General features: G+C 38.0%; 2 protein-coding genes across 2 annotated transcripts in view; one reads left to right on the top strand and one right to left on the bottom strand.

The window, feature by feature from the left end:
- The window catches only part of fndc3bb (fibronectin type III domain containing 3Bb), a 47,405-nt gene extending 35,244 nt beyond the window's left edge, over window positions 1–12,161 (top strand). The window contains exons 17-26 of the mRNA XM_079447786.1: window positions 43–161; window positions 466–571; window positions 1,168–1,337; window positions 2,347–2,460; window positions 3,063–3,212; window positions 4,036–4,322; window positions 6,257–6,466; window positions 7,795–7,961; window positions 8,047–8,174; window positions 10,226–12,161. Coding sequence (XP_079303912.1) covers window positions 43–161; window positions 466–571; window positions 1,168–1,337; window positions 2,347–2,460; window positions 3,063–3,212; window positions 4,036–4,322; window positions 6,257–6,466; window positions 7,795–7,961; window positions 8,047–8,174; window positions 10,226–10,525 — 1,751 coding nt within the window. The 3' untranslated portion in view covers window positions 10,526–12,161. The remainder of the gene's footprint in view (window positions 1–42; window positions 162–465; window positions 572–1,167; window positions 1,338–2,346; window positions 2,461–3,062; window positions 3,213–4,035; window positions 4,323–6,256; window positions 6,467–7,794; window positions 7,962–8,046; window positions 8,175–10,225) is intronic.
- Window positions 12,162–12,874: 713 nt separating this feature from the next.
- On the bottom strand, window positions 12,875–15,296 carry ghsrb (growth hormone secretagogue receptor b; the record flags this gene model as incomplete). The annotated part of the gene is made up of 2 exons (XM_079447813.1): window positions 12,875–13,460; window positions 14,504–15,296. 2 exons carry the CDS (start codon window positions 15,294–15,296, stop codon window positions 13,153–13,155), a joined length of 1,101 nt encoding a protein of 366 aa, XP_079303939.1. The 3' UTR covers window positions 12,875–13,152.
- Window positions 15,297–16,312: the final 1,016 nt, after the last annotated feature.

The following is a 16,312-nucleotide window of genomic DNA, read 5'->3' as shown; positions in this document are numbered from 1 at the left end:
ACAAATATATTTGTGATTATTTTGAGTGTTTGTGTGTTGCAGAAAGGCGGTGGTCGACTGTCTATAGAGGAGCAGAGAGGAAACATTTGTGTGAAGATCTAATACCGTCGACACCTTACTCGCTAAGACTCAGCTGCGTCACTGCGGGTGGCCAAAGTGAGGTATGACCCAAGAATTGTGGGAAATAACTGATTCCTATTTTAGATGGTTTCATCGGATGGTTTGGTTTTCATCGGACAATTTATTTTATACGTAATATATATTCATATTAATTTACATTCATATCAAATTGTATATTAATTGTATTAAATGAAATTACAACTAGTCAACGGTTATTGATTATTGATTGAGGTCTATTGGAAGTCTGGACCGCATAACGTTTGTTTGTTGTTGCCTCTGAAACCGTCTATGAACTCTCAGAAGGACTGGCATATGTATTGATCATTTATTGTGTTGATTCTGCAGTGCGCTGATAACTTGACCTTGTGCACTCTGAACCCGCCCCCTGGCCAATGTCAGCCCCCAAGAATTGTGGGAAACGTTAAACACAAGGAGCTTCATTTGCAATGGGGTAAGTTTGTTTTTTATACAGTGTCTTTCTCCTCTCGTATCTCTTGTGCATAAGCGATTCATGTTATAGTATGTTCTCTGAAAAGAGCAGAGAAGGATGTTCAATATAAAGAACTTTCCCCAAAGTACAGGAACAAATGTTACGCGCACCTAGACCATGAATTTGTTGCATTTACATGTTACATCACCATTATTAGTCTGTTATAGAGTAGAAGTAGGCAGTTGTTTGTCAACAATTATAGTACTGACTCACTGTTTTTGAGCGAAGGTGGGACAGAATACCGTCTATAAATAACTGAAATAGCAGTGCTGATTTCAGCCGTCCACACTGACTCGCAGCAGACGTGATCTTCACTGCATGTTCTCCATCACTGCAATTGATCCGCTTCCTTTCCGCAGCAAGTAAAGCATAGGGTTGTATGTAGAGTTGAGACCCTTTAAGGTTTGAGAGGTTGGCGCCAGACGTACACGAAAAGTCAGCAAAATGATGTAATATCACACACCAGTGTGTGATGTAATGCTTCGTGTATTGGCTTGGATTTAAAAAATGAATGCTCTCCCCTCTTTTCTCATTCAACACGCCCTTCTTTCCTCCAGATGGTTCTGTTTGTGGTGAAAGTGTTGAGTTTAGCTTGAAGATGTGTGCAATGGAGGAGGGCTCAGAGCCTGTGGAGGTGTACCATGGATCTGAAACAGAGTGCACTGTGGGTAACTTGCTTCCTGGCACCACCTACATGTTCCAAGTTCGTGCTGCCAATAATGCCGGGGTAGGTCAAACTACATGCATAATCTAGTTTTAATGAAAGCGAAGATATTGGACTGAAACCTCATACCGCCGTGATTTTCTTGTTTGTCTGTGGGCTTCGGGCACCAGTGGTCCAGTGGACTGTGCGCCGACATGTTGTGCAGAAGCACTTCGGGTGACCTGAGTTTTAGTCCCGGCTCGGCTACTGTTTCTCTCTCTCTCATCCCATAATTTCTTAAGAGGGAAATAGGAGAAAATGTTTGTCTGTGGGTTTTACAAACATTTAACTAGTCAAAATTTACAAGCTCGTTTCAATACGTTTAGTATTTCTAATGCAACCAGTTTATCTCAAAGTGCTGCGTTTCTTTCAAGAGCTTTTCTGTGGCTCAGTATTTCGAGTTCGATAGCAATGCCAAGGTCATGGGTTCGATCCCAGAGATTGCACATAATAAAAAATAAATGTGTAGTAAAATGCAATGTAAGTCGCTTTGCATAAAAGCGTCTGCCAAATGTGTAAATTTAAATGCCAATGTTTTATATTTTACATTTATTTGAAATAACAATTTATTATGTACTATTGACAAATGTATACTGTATGGCTCTTTTGTAGTAGTAATTACTTAACTTTTAATTTTAACAATTGAATTGAACAACAAACAATATTTTGCTTCGTCCTTTCGACATATATATCTTTCGGCTCTGATTATTTTTTTCTAATTTGTTTGAATAAACATTCAGTCAGAAAGAAATGAGCTCCATTCTGACTCATTGAGATAAAAATACAGCTCTCCCATTGACATAGTATGTCGCACTAACCTTACGTTATACAACAAACCCTCGACAGCTCCTCAGGGGCAGTAAACTGATTAAAACTATTAAAAATCTGATGCAGCCGTCACAGGAGATGGATGGCTGCCAAACACCGTATACGGCTTTACCTGCCACAGAAATAACAGATTCCTTATGACAAAACCCAGTGCATCCATTACTCAAACCCTGAAACTCAAAGCCAATATCTCTATCTCTTCCAGTTTGGACCCTACTCTGAATCCGTGGAAATAAGCACTGCAGCTGGCCCCCCAGGCCAATGCAGCCCCCCTAAAATCAACGTGATATCACATTCCTGTGCTGTCGTGACCTGGGAGGTGAGTTGGGTTGGAATTCCTACCACAGGCGGGTAGATAAATTGTGAATAATACTGTCATTTTATAAAATTGTCCAAATGATGCTCTTTCACAAGGAGCGAGTAATCCGTTGTGCGCACATAAAAATGTTTTGTATTACAAGAATAGACTAAAGGCAGGCAGGTAAACTTTATCCAACATGCATTGAGAGTACCATTGAATTATCTTCATCATTCACCCAGAAAGATGAAGATTGCTCCACTAAAAGCCCATTTTGAGCCGGCGAAACCCATTTCTCTAGCAATTATAGGATTTTTTGGAGGAAAATTGTTTTTTCTGGTCTTTGCGAAAACCCTTTTTCAGAGCTAAGGGAGTCCTAGTTTCTTTTCACATTGATAATGGAATTGATTTGTAATCCTTGTTGTGTGTCAAAAAATAAAAGGTATTTGTATTCACATTCTGTTTGGTTAAGAGGATGCGAGTCATTCGGTGTTGCAAGTGCTGGCTTCACGTGCTTTCCCTAATGAAACCGTGTCTACCACATAATTAGTCATGTATGGCTGGTGAACACGTGTTTGTTTAGTGTCTGGAGTGTAACACCTGCTTTAATTTCCATTTCCTAGAGCAAAGAGAGTTCTGGGATAGACATTTCTGAGTACCGGATGGACTGGGGACGTGATTCAGAATCTCTTGAGCTGCTCTACAGTGGAACGGAAACGGACTTCCACATCTCCAACCTGGACGCATCGACAGAATACTGCTGCAGACTGCAGGTACTTCATGATTTTATCACATGACACTTTCTAAGTGAAGACTTCGCAAGTATTGACGTCTTCGTTTTTTTGTATTATATTATGAGATGTTGTTTACGGTATCTCGTTGCGTGCTGCGTAGTTGTGCTTGAAGTGTACAACGCAGCTCAGCTTTGAGAAGATAAAAACAAAAGCTTTGCTAAAAAACAACACAACATGCTTAGATTGTGTGGAGTCAAGGCCCTGGAGAACGTCTATAAAATATTGCAAAAGAGGATCAGCTAGATAATAATAACTAAATCATGTTCTATTCATATTTGAATAAATACAACCTATTTCCATCATTTGCATCATTAAAAGCTAAAACATTTTAACTCATGAAACATTTTCTTTAGTTTGTTTTGTCAGTTAAAAAAGCGTGAAGTATTTTGAACGTATGCTTTTATTCATATGCATGCAGCATGACCGTACAATATGAATATCCTGGCACCTGCAGCATAACTAAGCACAGCCATTCTGATATTCAGTACAGTGAACTATCTACCCCTTGTAGACCATTTCGAAAGACGTTTTTAACACTACACAAACATTATAACAAAATACAACCAACAGGACAAGAAATAAATCAATAAATAAATAAGAATTTTTGAGACTTGCCTTTGGTCGGCATGTATTGTGGTCATTCCAGTCCAGTGTCTTAGTTCTGAATGAAACAATTCAAGATTGACATACAGCGAAACAAACATTCAAGGGAATTTGAGTCACTTTTGCGGCACAGTGACCCTCACACTTGTTATCTTATTCTACATATTTATATTGACTCTACTTCTAATCTGATTGTCAGGCAGTGAATCATGCAGGGGCGGGCCCCTACACCGAGCTTGTGACCTGTCGAACCCCTGCAGCGGTACCTGATGCAGTATCTGGAGTTGTGCTTCTGGACCACCCTCCATCCACAGCCGACAGCGAGTCCTTCTTCCCGTCCACCTGTCTGGCACTCACCTGGGATGAGCCGTGCTGTAATGGTGCCGACATCATTTCCTACAACATCTCCATTGAAGACAACATCATCACCGTCAGAAACGCAACGTGTTACGTTATCAGAGATCTGCCTCCGGACAGCGAATACAGGTGATGCACGCATGATGTGATGTTAAACTTCAAACTTTATCCAGCTTGCGTTTCTAGTGTCCTGCATTCATATGAATGGAAAACAAGTCTAGTGTAACACATTTGTCGTCTTCCTTCTCTCCGCTCCATCTCCGGCACTGCGGTGGAGGTCAGTGTTTGTGCATTAGCAATGACCGGGGACCTTATTTTCCCATTATTTCGGTCCCTGTAATATGCGAGGAGTGCGACGGGCAGGCTGCGGAGTGTCAGTATCATTAGTTCTACAAATGGACTCCAAACTCAAGCTGTGTTCAGACAATTTCAGCATTCTGGGTAAATGCTGTATCTGCTTTACTTGGGTGTTATTAGGATGTAGGTGTACATTTGTTACAATTATTATGCTCACTTTCTTTTTCCTGGTACAGTGATGGTATTTTGATATGTAGAATTATAATGAATAGTTGTCATATTTATATACCATAGTGCTTATTAAGCATGTAGCATTAAAGTTTTTTTCAATAATATTGTTGTCTGAAAAAGTACTGTAACTCTTTTCTATATTGATTTATTTGCCATTTTTCTAATTACTTTTAACCAACTGGTCGATATGTGAAAGGTCTAGTGTGTTGTTTTTCTGGAGGATCTATTGACAGAAATGCAATATAATATACATAAGTATATCTTCAGAGGTGTATAAAGACCTTACATAATGAAGCGTTATGTTTTTATCGACTTGGAATGAGCCGTTTCTATCTACATACACCGTGGGTTCTCTTGCAAGGAACACTCCATGTTTTTTCTACAGTAGCCCTAAACACATAAACCGCTTTACAGAGCGATTCATAAATGTTATCACCTTAAGTCGGTTCTTTTTAACTGACAGGTGTCCAAGTAGAATAACCACAATAACTAAGAACATGTTCCACATTCGTCCATTTATAATTCAAAACAATGTTAGATTGCACAAACATTTTACATTTACATTACATTTAGTCATTTAGCAGACGGGTGAGTTTAGGGAGCAATAAGAGATATGTCATAAAAGACCAATAGTACATATAGCTCCTCTCTGTAAAAGTATTTAATCTAATGCATTGACTTGGAAATTACATACAGAATCATTTTGGAGTCTCGTGTTCGTCCATTGTGTTCACATGGTCACATTTAAGTGCCTGAGTTCATCCAATATTTCTTAAGAATCAAGTTCTCTGAAAAGGATTTGTGCACATCATTTTGTTATGCATGTCCTGCTTTGATAGAATTCGAACAAAAAAGCTGTCTGGGTCTGGTAAATAAGCTTTTATAGAAATTCCATTGGCTGTGTAATTGAGTGTTCATAACAATATTTAGATGCCTGCCACCAATATTTTCCATTAGTTGAGTTGTATCGAAGGATGTGCGGTATAAAGTAAATTTTTTGCAACATTCGGCTAAATATTTTTTAAGAAAGTAATTCACATTAAAAGTTTAGTTTTCATTTGGACAACCAAACAATTTCACATTATGGCAGTTTTTGAAGAATCTTAATGTCCGTCTCTTCACTGATAACACAGACTGTCCTAATTGGTTTCCCCTCTTTCGAAGCACTTCTAAACCAATTTCAAAATGATTTTCTGTTCATGTGCACTTGAAATAATTGGACTTCTGACTATCAGAACTACACAGAAATCCTCATTCGAATGCAAGACTGACCCCTTAGCCGGAGACGATTGTTTTTCTCTAGATACAGGAACTCCTTTAAAAAGGTCACAATACAACTCAAAAGGTCGCAGGGTTTAACTAGGATTGGCAGATGAAGAACATACGGGAGAGAGAATTGAACAGATGAGGGCTGCGGTGGGCACAGCTGCAGGAATTTCCATCTTATCTAGAACAGCTACTGTTATCGTTTCCGCACCCTGGCTTTAATTCAGTCCTGCTATTGTTTTGTAGAATTGACGAACTGTTTTCTTTAGCTTGCAGATTCGAGCGGAAAATGAAATGGGTACCGGGCCCTTCAGTCACCCTCTTACTGTGAGGACCAGACCCCTGCCTCCATCTCCCCCCCGGCTGGAGTGTGCAGCAGTGGGACCTCAGAGTCTGAAGTTACGCTGGGGTTTCGGTAGCAAAAGTCCTCTCACAGATGACACGACATACGTCCTGCAGATGGAGGACAAGAATCAGAGGTTAGCATTGAAGGGACTTTTATTGTGTAAAACTGTAGCTAAGTGGTAAGAGTATTGCGTTAACAACGCAAGGTTGTGGGTTCGATCCCAGGGGATTGCAGATACCTACGTAAAATGTATAGGGTCATGCAATGCTTTGGATAAAAGCGTCTGCCTAATGCCTAAATGTATATTATGTCACCAGTTAAATCAAAGTCGATGCAATAATGTCATTTCCTTTTGCATCCTGTTTCGTCACATCATGCAACACTTTCAGTATTCGGATGCATTTTGTTATGGCCAGAAACGTATTTTACTGCAGTAAACTTGAAAACCGTAACCGTGTTAAAAATAATCCATCCATTTGATAACCGTTTCAATTCAATTATGTAAATGTTTTCCTCTGAAATATACATTTTATGCCATTGCAAAGCATCTTTCTGTGTATGTGTATGCTCGATATCCCGCTGTAATTTGTTCCCCACGGACCCGTAAGGCTGGTTCTTCTCTCTGATGTAAGTGGATGATCTGAAAAGCACATTTTGTGTTCGTGGGTCCATTAAGGTGGAGTTGACTAATGAGAAGACTCGATCTCAAAGCGCTGTTCGGAATTAGATTAAGAGAGTCAGGGTTATCAAGACCACCTAGCTTAATGTTTTCTGAGAGGCGCTCGGCACCGACCCACCGATGGCTTATTTAGAAGCAAATGAAGGCCTGTTCGGAGCTTTCAGCCACCGTTCCACTTCGGGAAAATGTAAGCCATCTATGCAGTGGAGTCTGGAATTAGGAATAAAGATTAATCAAGGTTTGATGATAAAACTTGCTCTGGTTTCTGCCTTGATGCGTTTTATTAAAGAGATGTAATTGTTAGTGTTCCATCATCTGATGGTTAGTCATCACGGGTATTTTTTCTCTTGCACTCAAAACCATCTTTTAAAGCCATCTTTAACTCAATGTACTAATCTCAAACTAGATCCCACACGGCATATGTAAAAATAGAAATTATATAGATTTTCATCATATATAAAAGTTAATGAGAAATTCACTGCAATATTGCAATAACAGATTAACATTTCTCTACTGTTGGATTTACACATTTCTGACAGAAGCATGACAGTTTCTTGTTAGAGGAAGTGACATCACTGGAAAACATATGGACAGGCAGAAAATGTGTTTTATTACTGAAATAGATAAAAATGTATTCTATGCATCAAGAATAAATAAATGAACGTTAGACTTGATGAATAATTGCGATGAGAATTAGGAGTCATTCCTACAAGCGTCTCAATCTACACAGTACTGATGTTCTGTTTATAACGCCCTTAAACAAGAAGCTTTGTCTTTGTTAGGTTCGTCGTGGTTTACAGAGGTCCGAGTCACACTTTTAAGCTGCAGAGACTGAGCGAATCGAGCCGGTACAGTTTCCGGATCCAGGCCGTGAGCAAGGCAGGCGAAGGATCGTTTTCCGAAACGTACCACTTCAGCACCACCAAATCTCTGCCGCCAACACTGAAAGGTACCCGGTCTGTATGAAAAAGGCAAATTGAGTTCAAGGCGGCTAATGTCAATTTTTCGTGATGGGGTTTGGTTTGTTCTCTCAGCGCCAAGAGTCATGCAGTTAGAAGGAAATGCCTGCGAGGTCACATGGGAGAGCATTCAACCAATGAGAGGTGACAGAATCAGCTATGTGCTACAGGTGCTGGGTGGCAGAGAATCAGAAAACAAACAGGTAAGAACTTTTAATGTCCTCTATGAACCGGTTTCATTCTGTACAGACCTAAATGCGAAATCATAGGTCAACTTTGCCAACAACATGTATTTGAAACCCAAAGGAACAGCTTGAATTTCTTTCTGCGGTGACTGTTGCCGATGATAGGTGAAGGAATTAAAATTCTTTATAAAAAGAAAAAAATGTTAACAAGAGTAAAAGAAATGATTGAATCATTGGATCAAATTATTAAAAGTAGTAAAGTGAGAATATTTTGTAAAGCCACTTGTCATTTTTACACTGATTTTCTATTTCATGCTAGAAGGACTTTCATTTTCCATTAGATTAAAATACGGGCACAATGACTGCAGAGATACCGTCGATGATTAAATTCATTGTAAACGGAAAAGGGTTGGAGCTATTCGCGTCATTCGGTCTTGATTCTGTTATATCTGCCTTGAGTCATCACAGTTAACATGTGAATGAAGTTGTGTGCTTTCAGAGCTCACAGCGTTCTTCAAAAAGGGACACAGAGAAGAGAACACGTGATCATCGCGATTAGTCTCTATTCAGACGTGAAGTTGATTATTGTTTTCAAATTGTTTCTGGTACGCCGCTCTCGTGGGGGCTAAACCAAATGAAAGTTTCCTGAATTTGAAATAATGTTTGGATTTATTAGAACAGGAAAACACGTGTCTGTCTGTCCTCAGCGCCTTGCATGTGGCAACATGGCAAATGTCTAAAAGCCACATCCATCCATCAGAAAACATTTATGAACCATTTCATTTTATCGAAGCAGAACAAAACGTCTTGTTTTATAAACAACAGACGATAACGTTTATGTTATTTTAGAGCACTTTACAAGATGTACGGTATATAATTAAATCTTGAAGATATTCGTGTTGCATCTTGATTCAGTAAAACATGTCATGTTAAAAAACTGAAACGGGACGTTCTTCTGGACCTGCGTTGGATGAGAGATGTGTGTGAAATATTGATTGCAATTAGCCGTCTACCACATTTTAATGATTTTTTTATTAACTTTGCCCTGCTTTAATTTCTTTTTGTCCTTTTTGACTTTAATTAAGCCTATATATATAACAAAAAGCTTTTACAGAGAAGACGACTTTAGATGCATAATTGTTTTTTCATGGCAATAATATCAAGACCTCAGTAAATTTATGAGCTACCGGTAGCGGAGAGGTTTAAAAGAGGCTTGTTGCCATGGAGACATAAACTGTGGTCCTTCTGAAAGCAGCATGAAAAAAAAGCTTATAAACCTTATTTTTTTATTTGTGAATGTCGGTTTGCGCTGTAACTTTGTTTTCCCACAACGCTGGATATTCTCGCGTGCCATTAAGCGAATTCTGTGTAAATATAGCCTATTGTTGATTTTGTTCGTGAATGAATGAAAGGCAGGGTAATTTGATTTGGGGGATTTTTGGAGCACTTTCTATTGTAAAGCACATTGACATTATTGCTTAACTTCTCAGTACTGCATTATGAAGCTTTCTATTTAGTACATCTTGTGTTTTGTGAAGTGCTTGTTCTACATGGACTAAGAATAACATACAGATTGTCCTGTACATGTAAACATACCTGCAAATGTGAACAAGCGCTCATGGACATTTGACTTTTTCTTCAACCCAAAAGTTGATTTTTCAACTGTGGACTTCTAACTATAGAAAGCTTTTGCCATTCAAAACCATTACTTTACTACTTGTTGCAATTATATTCCCGTACCATTTTTAAAGTGTGTAATATTTATGGTACTACCATAGTATTTTTCTATAGTAACATTGTAACACCATATCAAATGTAATAAGGCAGTTTTTAGAATGAGAACAGATAGAAATGATCTTAAATAATAAAATAAATGTTTTAAAGACGTATGTGCGGTCTGAGGAAAGTCGTGTATGCCGTACAAATAGGAGTTAAAACGTATATAAAATGAACAATATAGAACATAGAGGTGTTTTATATATATCCACAGACAGAATATCTGAGAGTTTGTCAGTTGAGCCTGTAACAGGTGTTGTTTCTTAATGTATTAATGTATGGCTTTCCTTTAGGTTTATAAGGGAGAAGAGACGTCCTTCCAGTTGTTTGGCCTGCAGTGGAACACAGACTACCGGCTGCGGGTGTATGCGTGCAGGCGCTGCGCAGACACCCTCCAGGAGCTGTGCGGGGCCTTCAGCCCTTCCGCCCACTTGACCCTGCGCCGAACCGACACCACGCTGGCTGTGGAGGCCGATGTCGCCAAAGCGCCCGTAAGCAGAACCCTCACAGACGAACAGTTTTCCGGGCTCATTGTTTTCGGCGTGGTCTTTCTCTCGGTGTTAATCGCCTTCCTGCTTCAGCTTCTGATTTAGACGTCTGGAACATTGAGTTTTCAATGTTTCCGTCTGATCGCTACAGTTTTTAAAACTGTTATTGCAAGTACTCTTTCGCAGTAATTATTGGTCTATGACCAGGCAACGCCTTTTTATACCCCTGACTTTTAAGAACAATCACATGATTTTGCTTATTGTTTTTCATCTTCTTTTTTTTACAGTTTTTATATATGGTAGGTTACAGCTTTAACCAGTCGGTTATGATAAAATGTACTGTTTCGTGTTATAAGATGCTGTAAACTATTTCCTAAGTATCAATCGTATTTTTAACTGTAAAAAGTGGCCTTTAGGTCATATTGTGCAGAACGGAGTGCAGATTGCAGTGAAGATGAGTGAGTTGTACCATCAGTTTTGAAGTCTGTCTCTGTCCCTCGCATTATTCAGTATCTCAATAACAAAGTACACACGGCTTTCAAAGTACATCTAACGCCTTTGCTTTAGAAGTCCCTTTATTCTACTTTATTCATCTTTTTTGGGCCTTCTTCATCAAAAATCACCAGAAACTGTCAGTCCAAAGAGAGTCAGATGAGAGTCTTTGCAATGAGCAATGTACAATGTTGTGAAGTCTGAAATGTTTGTACCTCAGGGACTTGGGAGGGCCAGATTACAGGTAATGTTAGCCTGTACCTTTAAATACACTATTCCAAACTTTTGTGACGAATCATTTCAAATCTGCTGCTCACATGATTCCATTAACCTTTGATCACATCATAGAGTACACGATCATGTTTACTACAGTAGCTCAGCCCTTAACCAAAGTTTGAGAGCCAATAAGATATAACAGTTTTGTTAGATTTATTTATGCTATATTCCTGTACTTTGTAATGCAAATCACAGTGCAATCTACATTTATTTATTACAAGAATCAACTGTCATATTCAATATTTTTCCTCATGTAGCATGTCTTTTTATTCTGGGGATTATTACAAATGTTTGTTTGTTTGTTTGGTTTTTTCTCAAATATAGAACAGCATTTTTAACACCATTAACCTGTCTTATTTTAGATATATATTTTGTTTGTAGCTTCGTTTGCTCCAATAGTGTATTCAGAAAATCTGATGTGTAACCTTGTCGTGTCTCACCAAGTTTAAACCAGGTTTTTTATTCTCGTCTTTAGTCCTCACATATTGTATATGCATTGTTGGACTTTTTAGGCAAACATTCCATTTATTTTTACATTTAGTCGAAGTGACTTGACGCTAGAAAACTTGACGTGGAATCACTTGAAGAATACTTGTTACTTTTTCAGACCATTTAACCTAAACTCAAGACCCTGAATCCATGTTTTATAAATGCGGAAAAAAGAAGAAATTTTAAGCTTTTTTGTTGTTCTTGTTTTTAAGATGATCCTAGGACATCAGGTCATAAGTGGCCTAAATATAGTTTTCTGTGCTTGCATATAAAAAATCATTCCATGTTACCATTTTTTAAATATAACTATGTCTCATTTATTGATGTAAATTATAATCGCAGACATTATATTTAAAAAAACTACCTTATCATTTTAAATGTATAGATATTGAAAATACTACCCTTTGTATTTAAGATGATTATGTATCTGTAGCATACATGTAATATATTTATACGCAATAAATTTTTTTAAATTTCCAAATCGAATTTCTTGTTGTGTTCACATTTTGCATATGAATATATACATATACATTTTATTTATTCATATATATCATATATATTTCTATGCCTGTATTTAAAGAAACAATTGAAGTGCAAGCTGGGTTTTGCTAGTAGTCTGTAAACCAAAAGACCATTTTAATTTAAAATGCGGTGTCACAATAAAATCATAAATGCATTATACATATTTAAAGAAAACAATGTGCTTTATTGCAAGCCAAAAGACACAATATGTCAAATACCTTACATACATATTTTCATTACAAAAACGTTAATTTATGCGATGGTCACTAAATGCATCCATCCATAGATGTTCAGTGTTTTACAAGCAAATCAAATGAACAGCTTTACATGTGAATTCGAATATCATTGACCACAAGCAGTATATGTTGAATGCTTAAACTATGGGACTATACTATGGCAGTAGCGTTCACAAACTTGTATTAAGTGCACTTTTTCGTGACATTTACACATTTGTCGAATATAATAGGAATGAATGCAGGCTTTAAATAACATGAATAATTCAGCATCATTGTATTTTCTCCCTCATAGGGTACAATGTTGAAGTGCTTACCTCTACAGTGTGCTGTCGTCCAGTACTATAGGCAGTTTAAGGCATTTGGGGGTAGTGTGCATATGTACATTTAGCATGGATACCAAGGTAAAGGGAATTATGACACTGCTGGTTCTGTGTTTGCTGACGTTCTCTTAGAATACTATATTTTATTTGGGGTATTTTGTACTTTAACGGAGAAAATTGTAATGCAATAGTGTGAGTTAATGGGACAAGCTGGAATTGTTGTTATATATACAGGTTCACTCGGATCAATTAAGTATCTAGATGTGTGAACATCAAATGCGCATCTCAGCCTGACCCAAAAAAGATAGACAAAAAAATCGGTCTTGTTTAGAGTCAGTAGGCTATATAGACAGTTTATATACTCCAAAAAGGTACGAGATGATTGACAGATCATGTGTCACGTGCTCCAGCTCGTTTCGTTCCACACTGAAAAACTCTCCGCGTTCACGATGTTCTGCACCGAGCGTCCGGGAGCGCGCCTCATACCGAACAGTTTGCATGCCGCGCTCCTGTACTTTTTGGACATGATGTTGTAAAGGATGGGGTTGATCGCAGCGCTGAGGTAAAACAGCACGAACGACACCAGGTTGCAATATTCGCTGATTTGAGAGATGAAAGGGGAATTTTCCTCGGATGACTTTGAGAATAGATAACGACCCACGTGGAAGGGCAGCCAGCAGAGAACGAACGCGAGAACAACCACAGCTGAGAGAGAGAGAGAGAGAGAGAGAGAGAGAGAGAGAGAGATTATAAATTGTCCATTATGCAATTTCATAAAACTATGAATAAGAAGCAATAAGCAAATCTTAAAATTTGGATACATTTAAAAAACTTCTGCGAGGTTCATAAAGACAAAATGTATTTTGAATGAATACTAGTTGTGAGTTGTAGCTAATATTACAATCATATAAATACATTATATATATATGTATACAAATTGAGTGTGTATTTGACTATTTAGGACATACAGTTTCTCCATTCAAAACATTAAGGAACTCATTTTATTAGTCTAAATTTATGATTGTATTATATATATATATATATATAGGCCTATATACCAATGAGTGGTATATATATATATATATATATTTTATTAGTCTAAATTTATGATTGTATTATATATACCAATGAGTGGTATATATATATATATATATATATATTTTATTAGTCTAAATTTATGATTGTATTATATATACCAATGAGTGGTATATATATATATATATATATATATATATATATATATATTTTATTAGTCTAAATTTATGATTGTATTATATAGCCTATATATACCAATGAGTGGTATATATATATATATATATATATATATATATATATTATTAGTCTAAATTTATGATTGTATAATACAATCATAAATTTAGACTAATAAAATGAGTTCCTTAATGTTCTGAATGGAGAAACTGTATGTCCTAAATGGTCAAATACACACTCAATTGTCACCATACCTAAATTAGTATAATTACTATTAGTAGTAATATTAAAATAATTCATATATATATTTCATAAATACATTATAGCATTGCTATTATTATATTAAACTTGTATACTACATTAAATCTAAATATATTAAACATATTTATTTCAAAACCATTTCGAACCCGATCAAACCTCATCTTTTTGGTCATTTACCTCTTTTGTTTATTTGTTTACTCTCAAATTGAATCGATCTGATCCGTCCTTCAAAATATTTGAAAAAGCAATTAAATGCATTTTTAAGACTTTAAGCTCACCCAGCATTTTGACTGTTTGTTTGTTGTTCTTGTCCCGACTACAAACGGGTCCAACCGGGTTCTCCTTCCTTCTCCACAGTCTTCTGCCTATGAGGCTGTATAACACCGTCAAACACAGGACCGGGAGGAAAAAGAACACGCTGGAAACCCAAACCATCATTGTAAGCAATCCGGACCGAATGGCGTATTCGGTGGCTTTACACTCATTGGTCTCCCAGGGATTGGTACCGTTCTCGTGCTCGACCCCGACCAGAATGAATATGGGTCCGGCGCTGCAGAGCGCAACGGTCCAGAGAAATAAAATCACCCCTTTTACGCGACCCCGGGTGACTATGACTTTCGCCCTGAATGGAAAACAAATAGCAAAGTATCTCTCCACGCTCAGGGCGGTGATGTTGAGGATGGTGGAGTAAGTGCAGCTTTCGCTCACAAACTGAAAGAGTTTGCACAGCTCGTTTCCAAAGTTCCAGGGTCGGTACCGCCAGACCCGGTAAAGGTCCAGTGGCATGCACAAGAAAATAAGCAGATCTGAAAGTGCCATGCTGCAGAGGTAGAGGTTGGTGGTAGTTCGCATGTCTTTGTATTTGGTGACCACCAGGATGGTCAACAGGTTCCCGGCAATTCCAACGAGAAATAGGAAAGCACACGTCACTGTGATGCCGGTCAGTATAGGGACTGGGAATAGATGAACCGGGTACTCAATGTCCACGCCGGTTGCGTTACTGTCCGTGATGTCTTCATCGCATAAAGTGATGCTGAATTGGCAACTGGACACGTTCGTCCAATTAGTCATTATGAAAAATTCAGAGGTTTTGATTCATTGGCACCTCATGACTTCCTTCCTAATGGTGCTTTTTATGCACACCGTTGCAAGGGTAAAATGCTCTGTTTGAGAAGCGCACGCCAGTACCTGTCAACGATGCGTTCTGAGCTGCTAGTGGGGATTCGGGGATACCACTGATCTATATAAATGACTGGATTACGCCTAGAACGCTAAACTAACTGCAGGAGGTGAAGCCACCGGAAGCGATCGCGCCGCCATCTTGGTATGCCCAACTGACAGAGAGCGCCATTGACTTGCAGTCAAAATGACGATCTAAAATAACCAGTTTATCATTTTGTTAGGCGCGCGAAACGTTTTTGATTCACGTTTGTGCTTAAATTGATTGTTACTTCTGCTGTTTCTTTCCAATGTTTGTGTTTATTTTGGGCAGAATAGCGACGTATAGAAATCAATGTTTAGATGGTGAGTGTATTGCAGACTGTCGTAATGACATGTGAATAAATGTTTAGAAATAAAGCTTCATGACTTAAAGAACATATACAGCCTGCATTTATCTGAATTGAGATTTCAGAATAAGCACATTTGGAGATGTAGAGGTGTCCTTAGTCTGCTGATCTGTTGGCTACTGTAATGAAAATGAATATACTCCCTCTATATCTATGAAGACGGGAAATTTCCCGACTGTGACTTAAGATATAAAAACGGGAACTGGTAGTGTTTTATCATTAATATGTGATAACTCCCTATTGATTTAATAGGACGTTTGGCCATACCAACAGCGTCGCGATAGATCAGTGTAATGACGTCATGAGCAATCCAGTACACATTTCGCACCGCGCATGCGCCCAACATGGCCTAATGGTACTCATTAGTACGCATTAGTACTCATAATGGTACGCATTTTTACTTTTAGCAGGTTCTTTTTATCATTGGCCTACGTACGTTGTACATTTGTAACATTTCATAGTGTTTATAAATATTTCAACAGAAAAGTGGCGCATTCGTGTATTACATAGCCTACGGGC

This window comes from Barbatula barbatula (genome assembly GCF_947034865.1).
Source record: "Barbatula barbatula genome assembly, chromosome: 23".
NCBI lineage: Eukaryota > Metazoa > Chordata > Actinopteri > Cypriniformes > Nemacheilidae > Barbatula > Barbatula barbatula.
The sequence above is the reverse complement of the archived record's forward strand: the minus strand, read 5'-3'. Positions and strand labels throughout refer to the sequence as shown.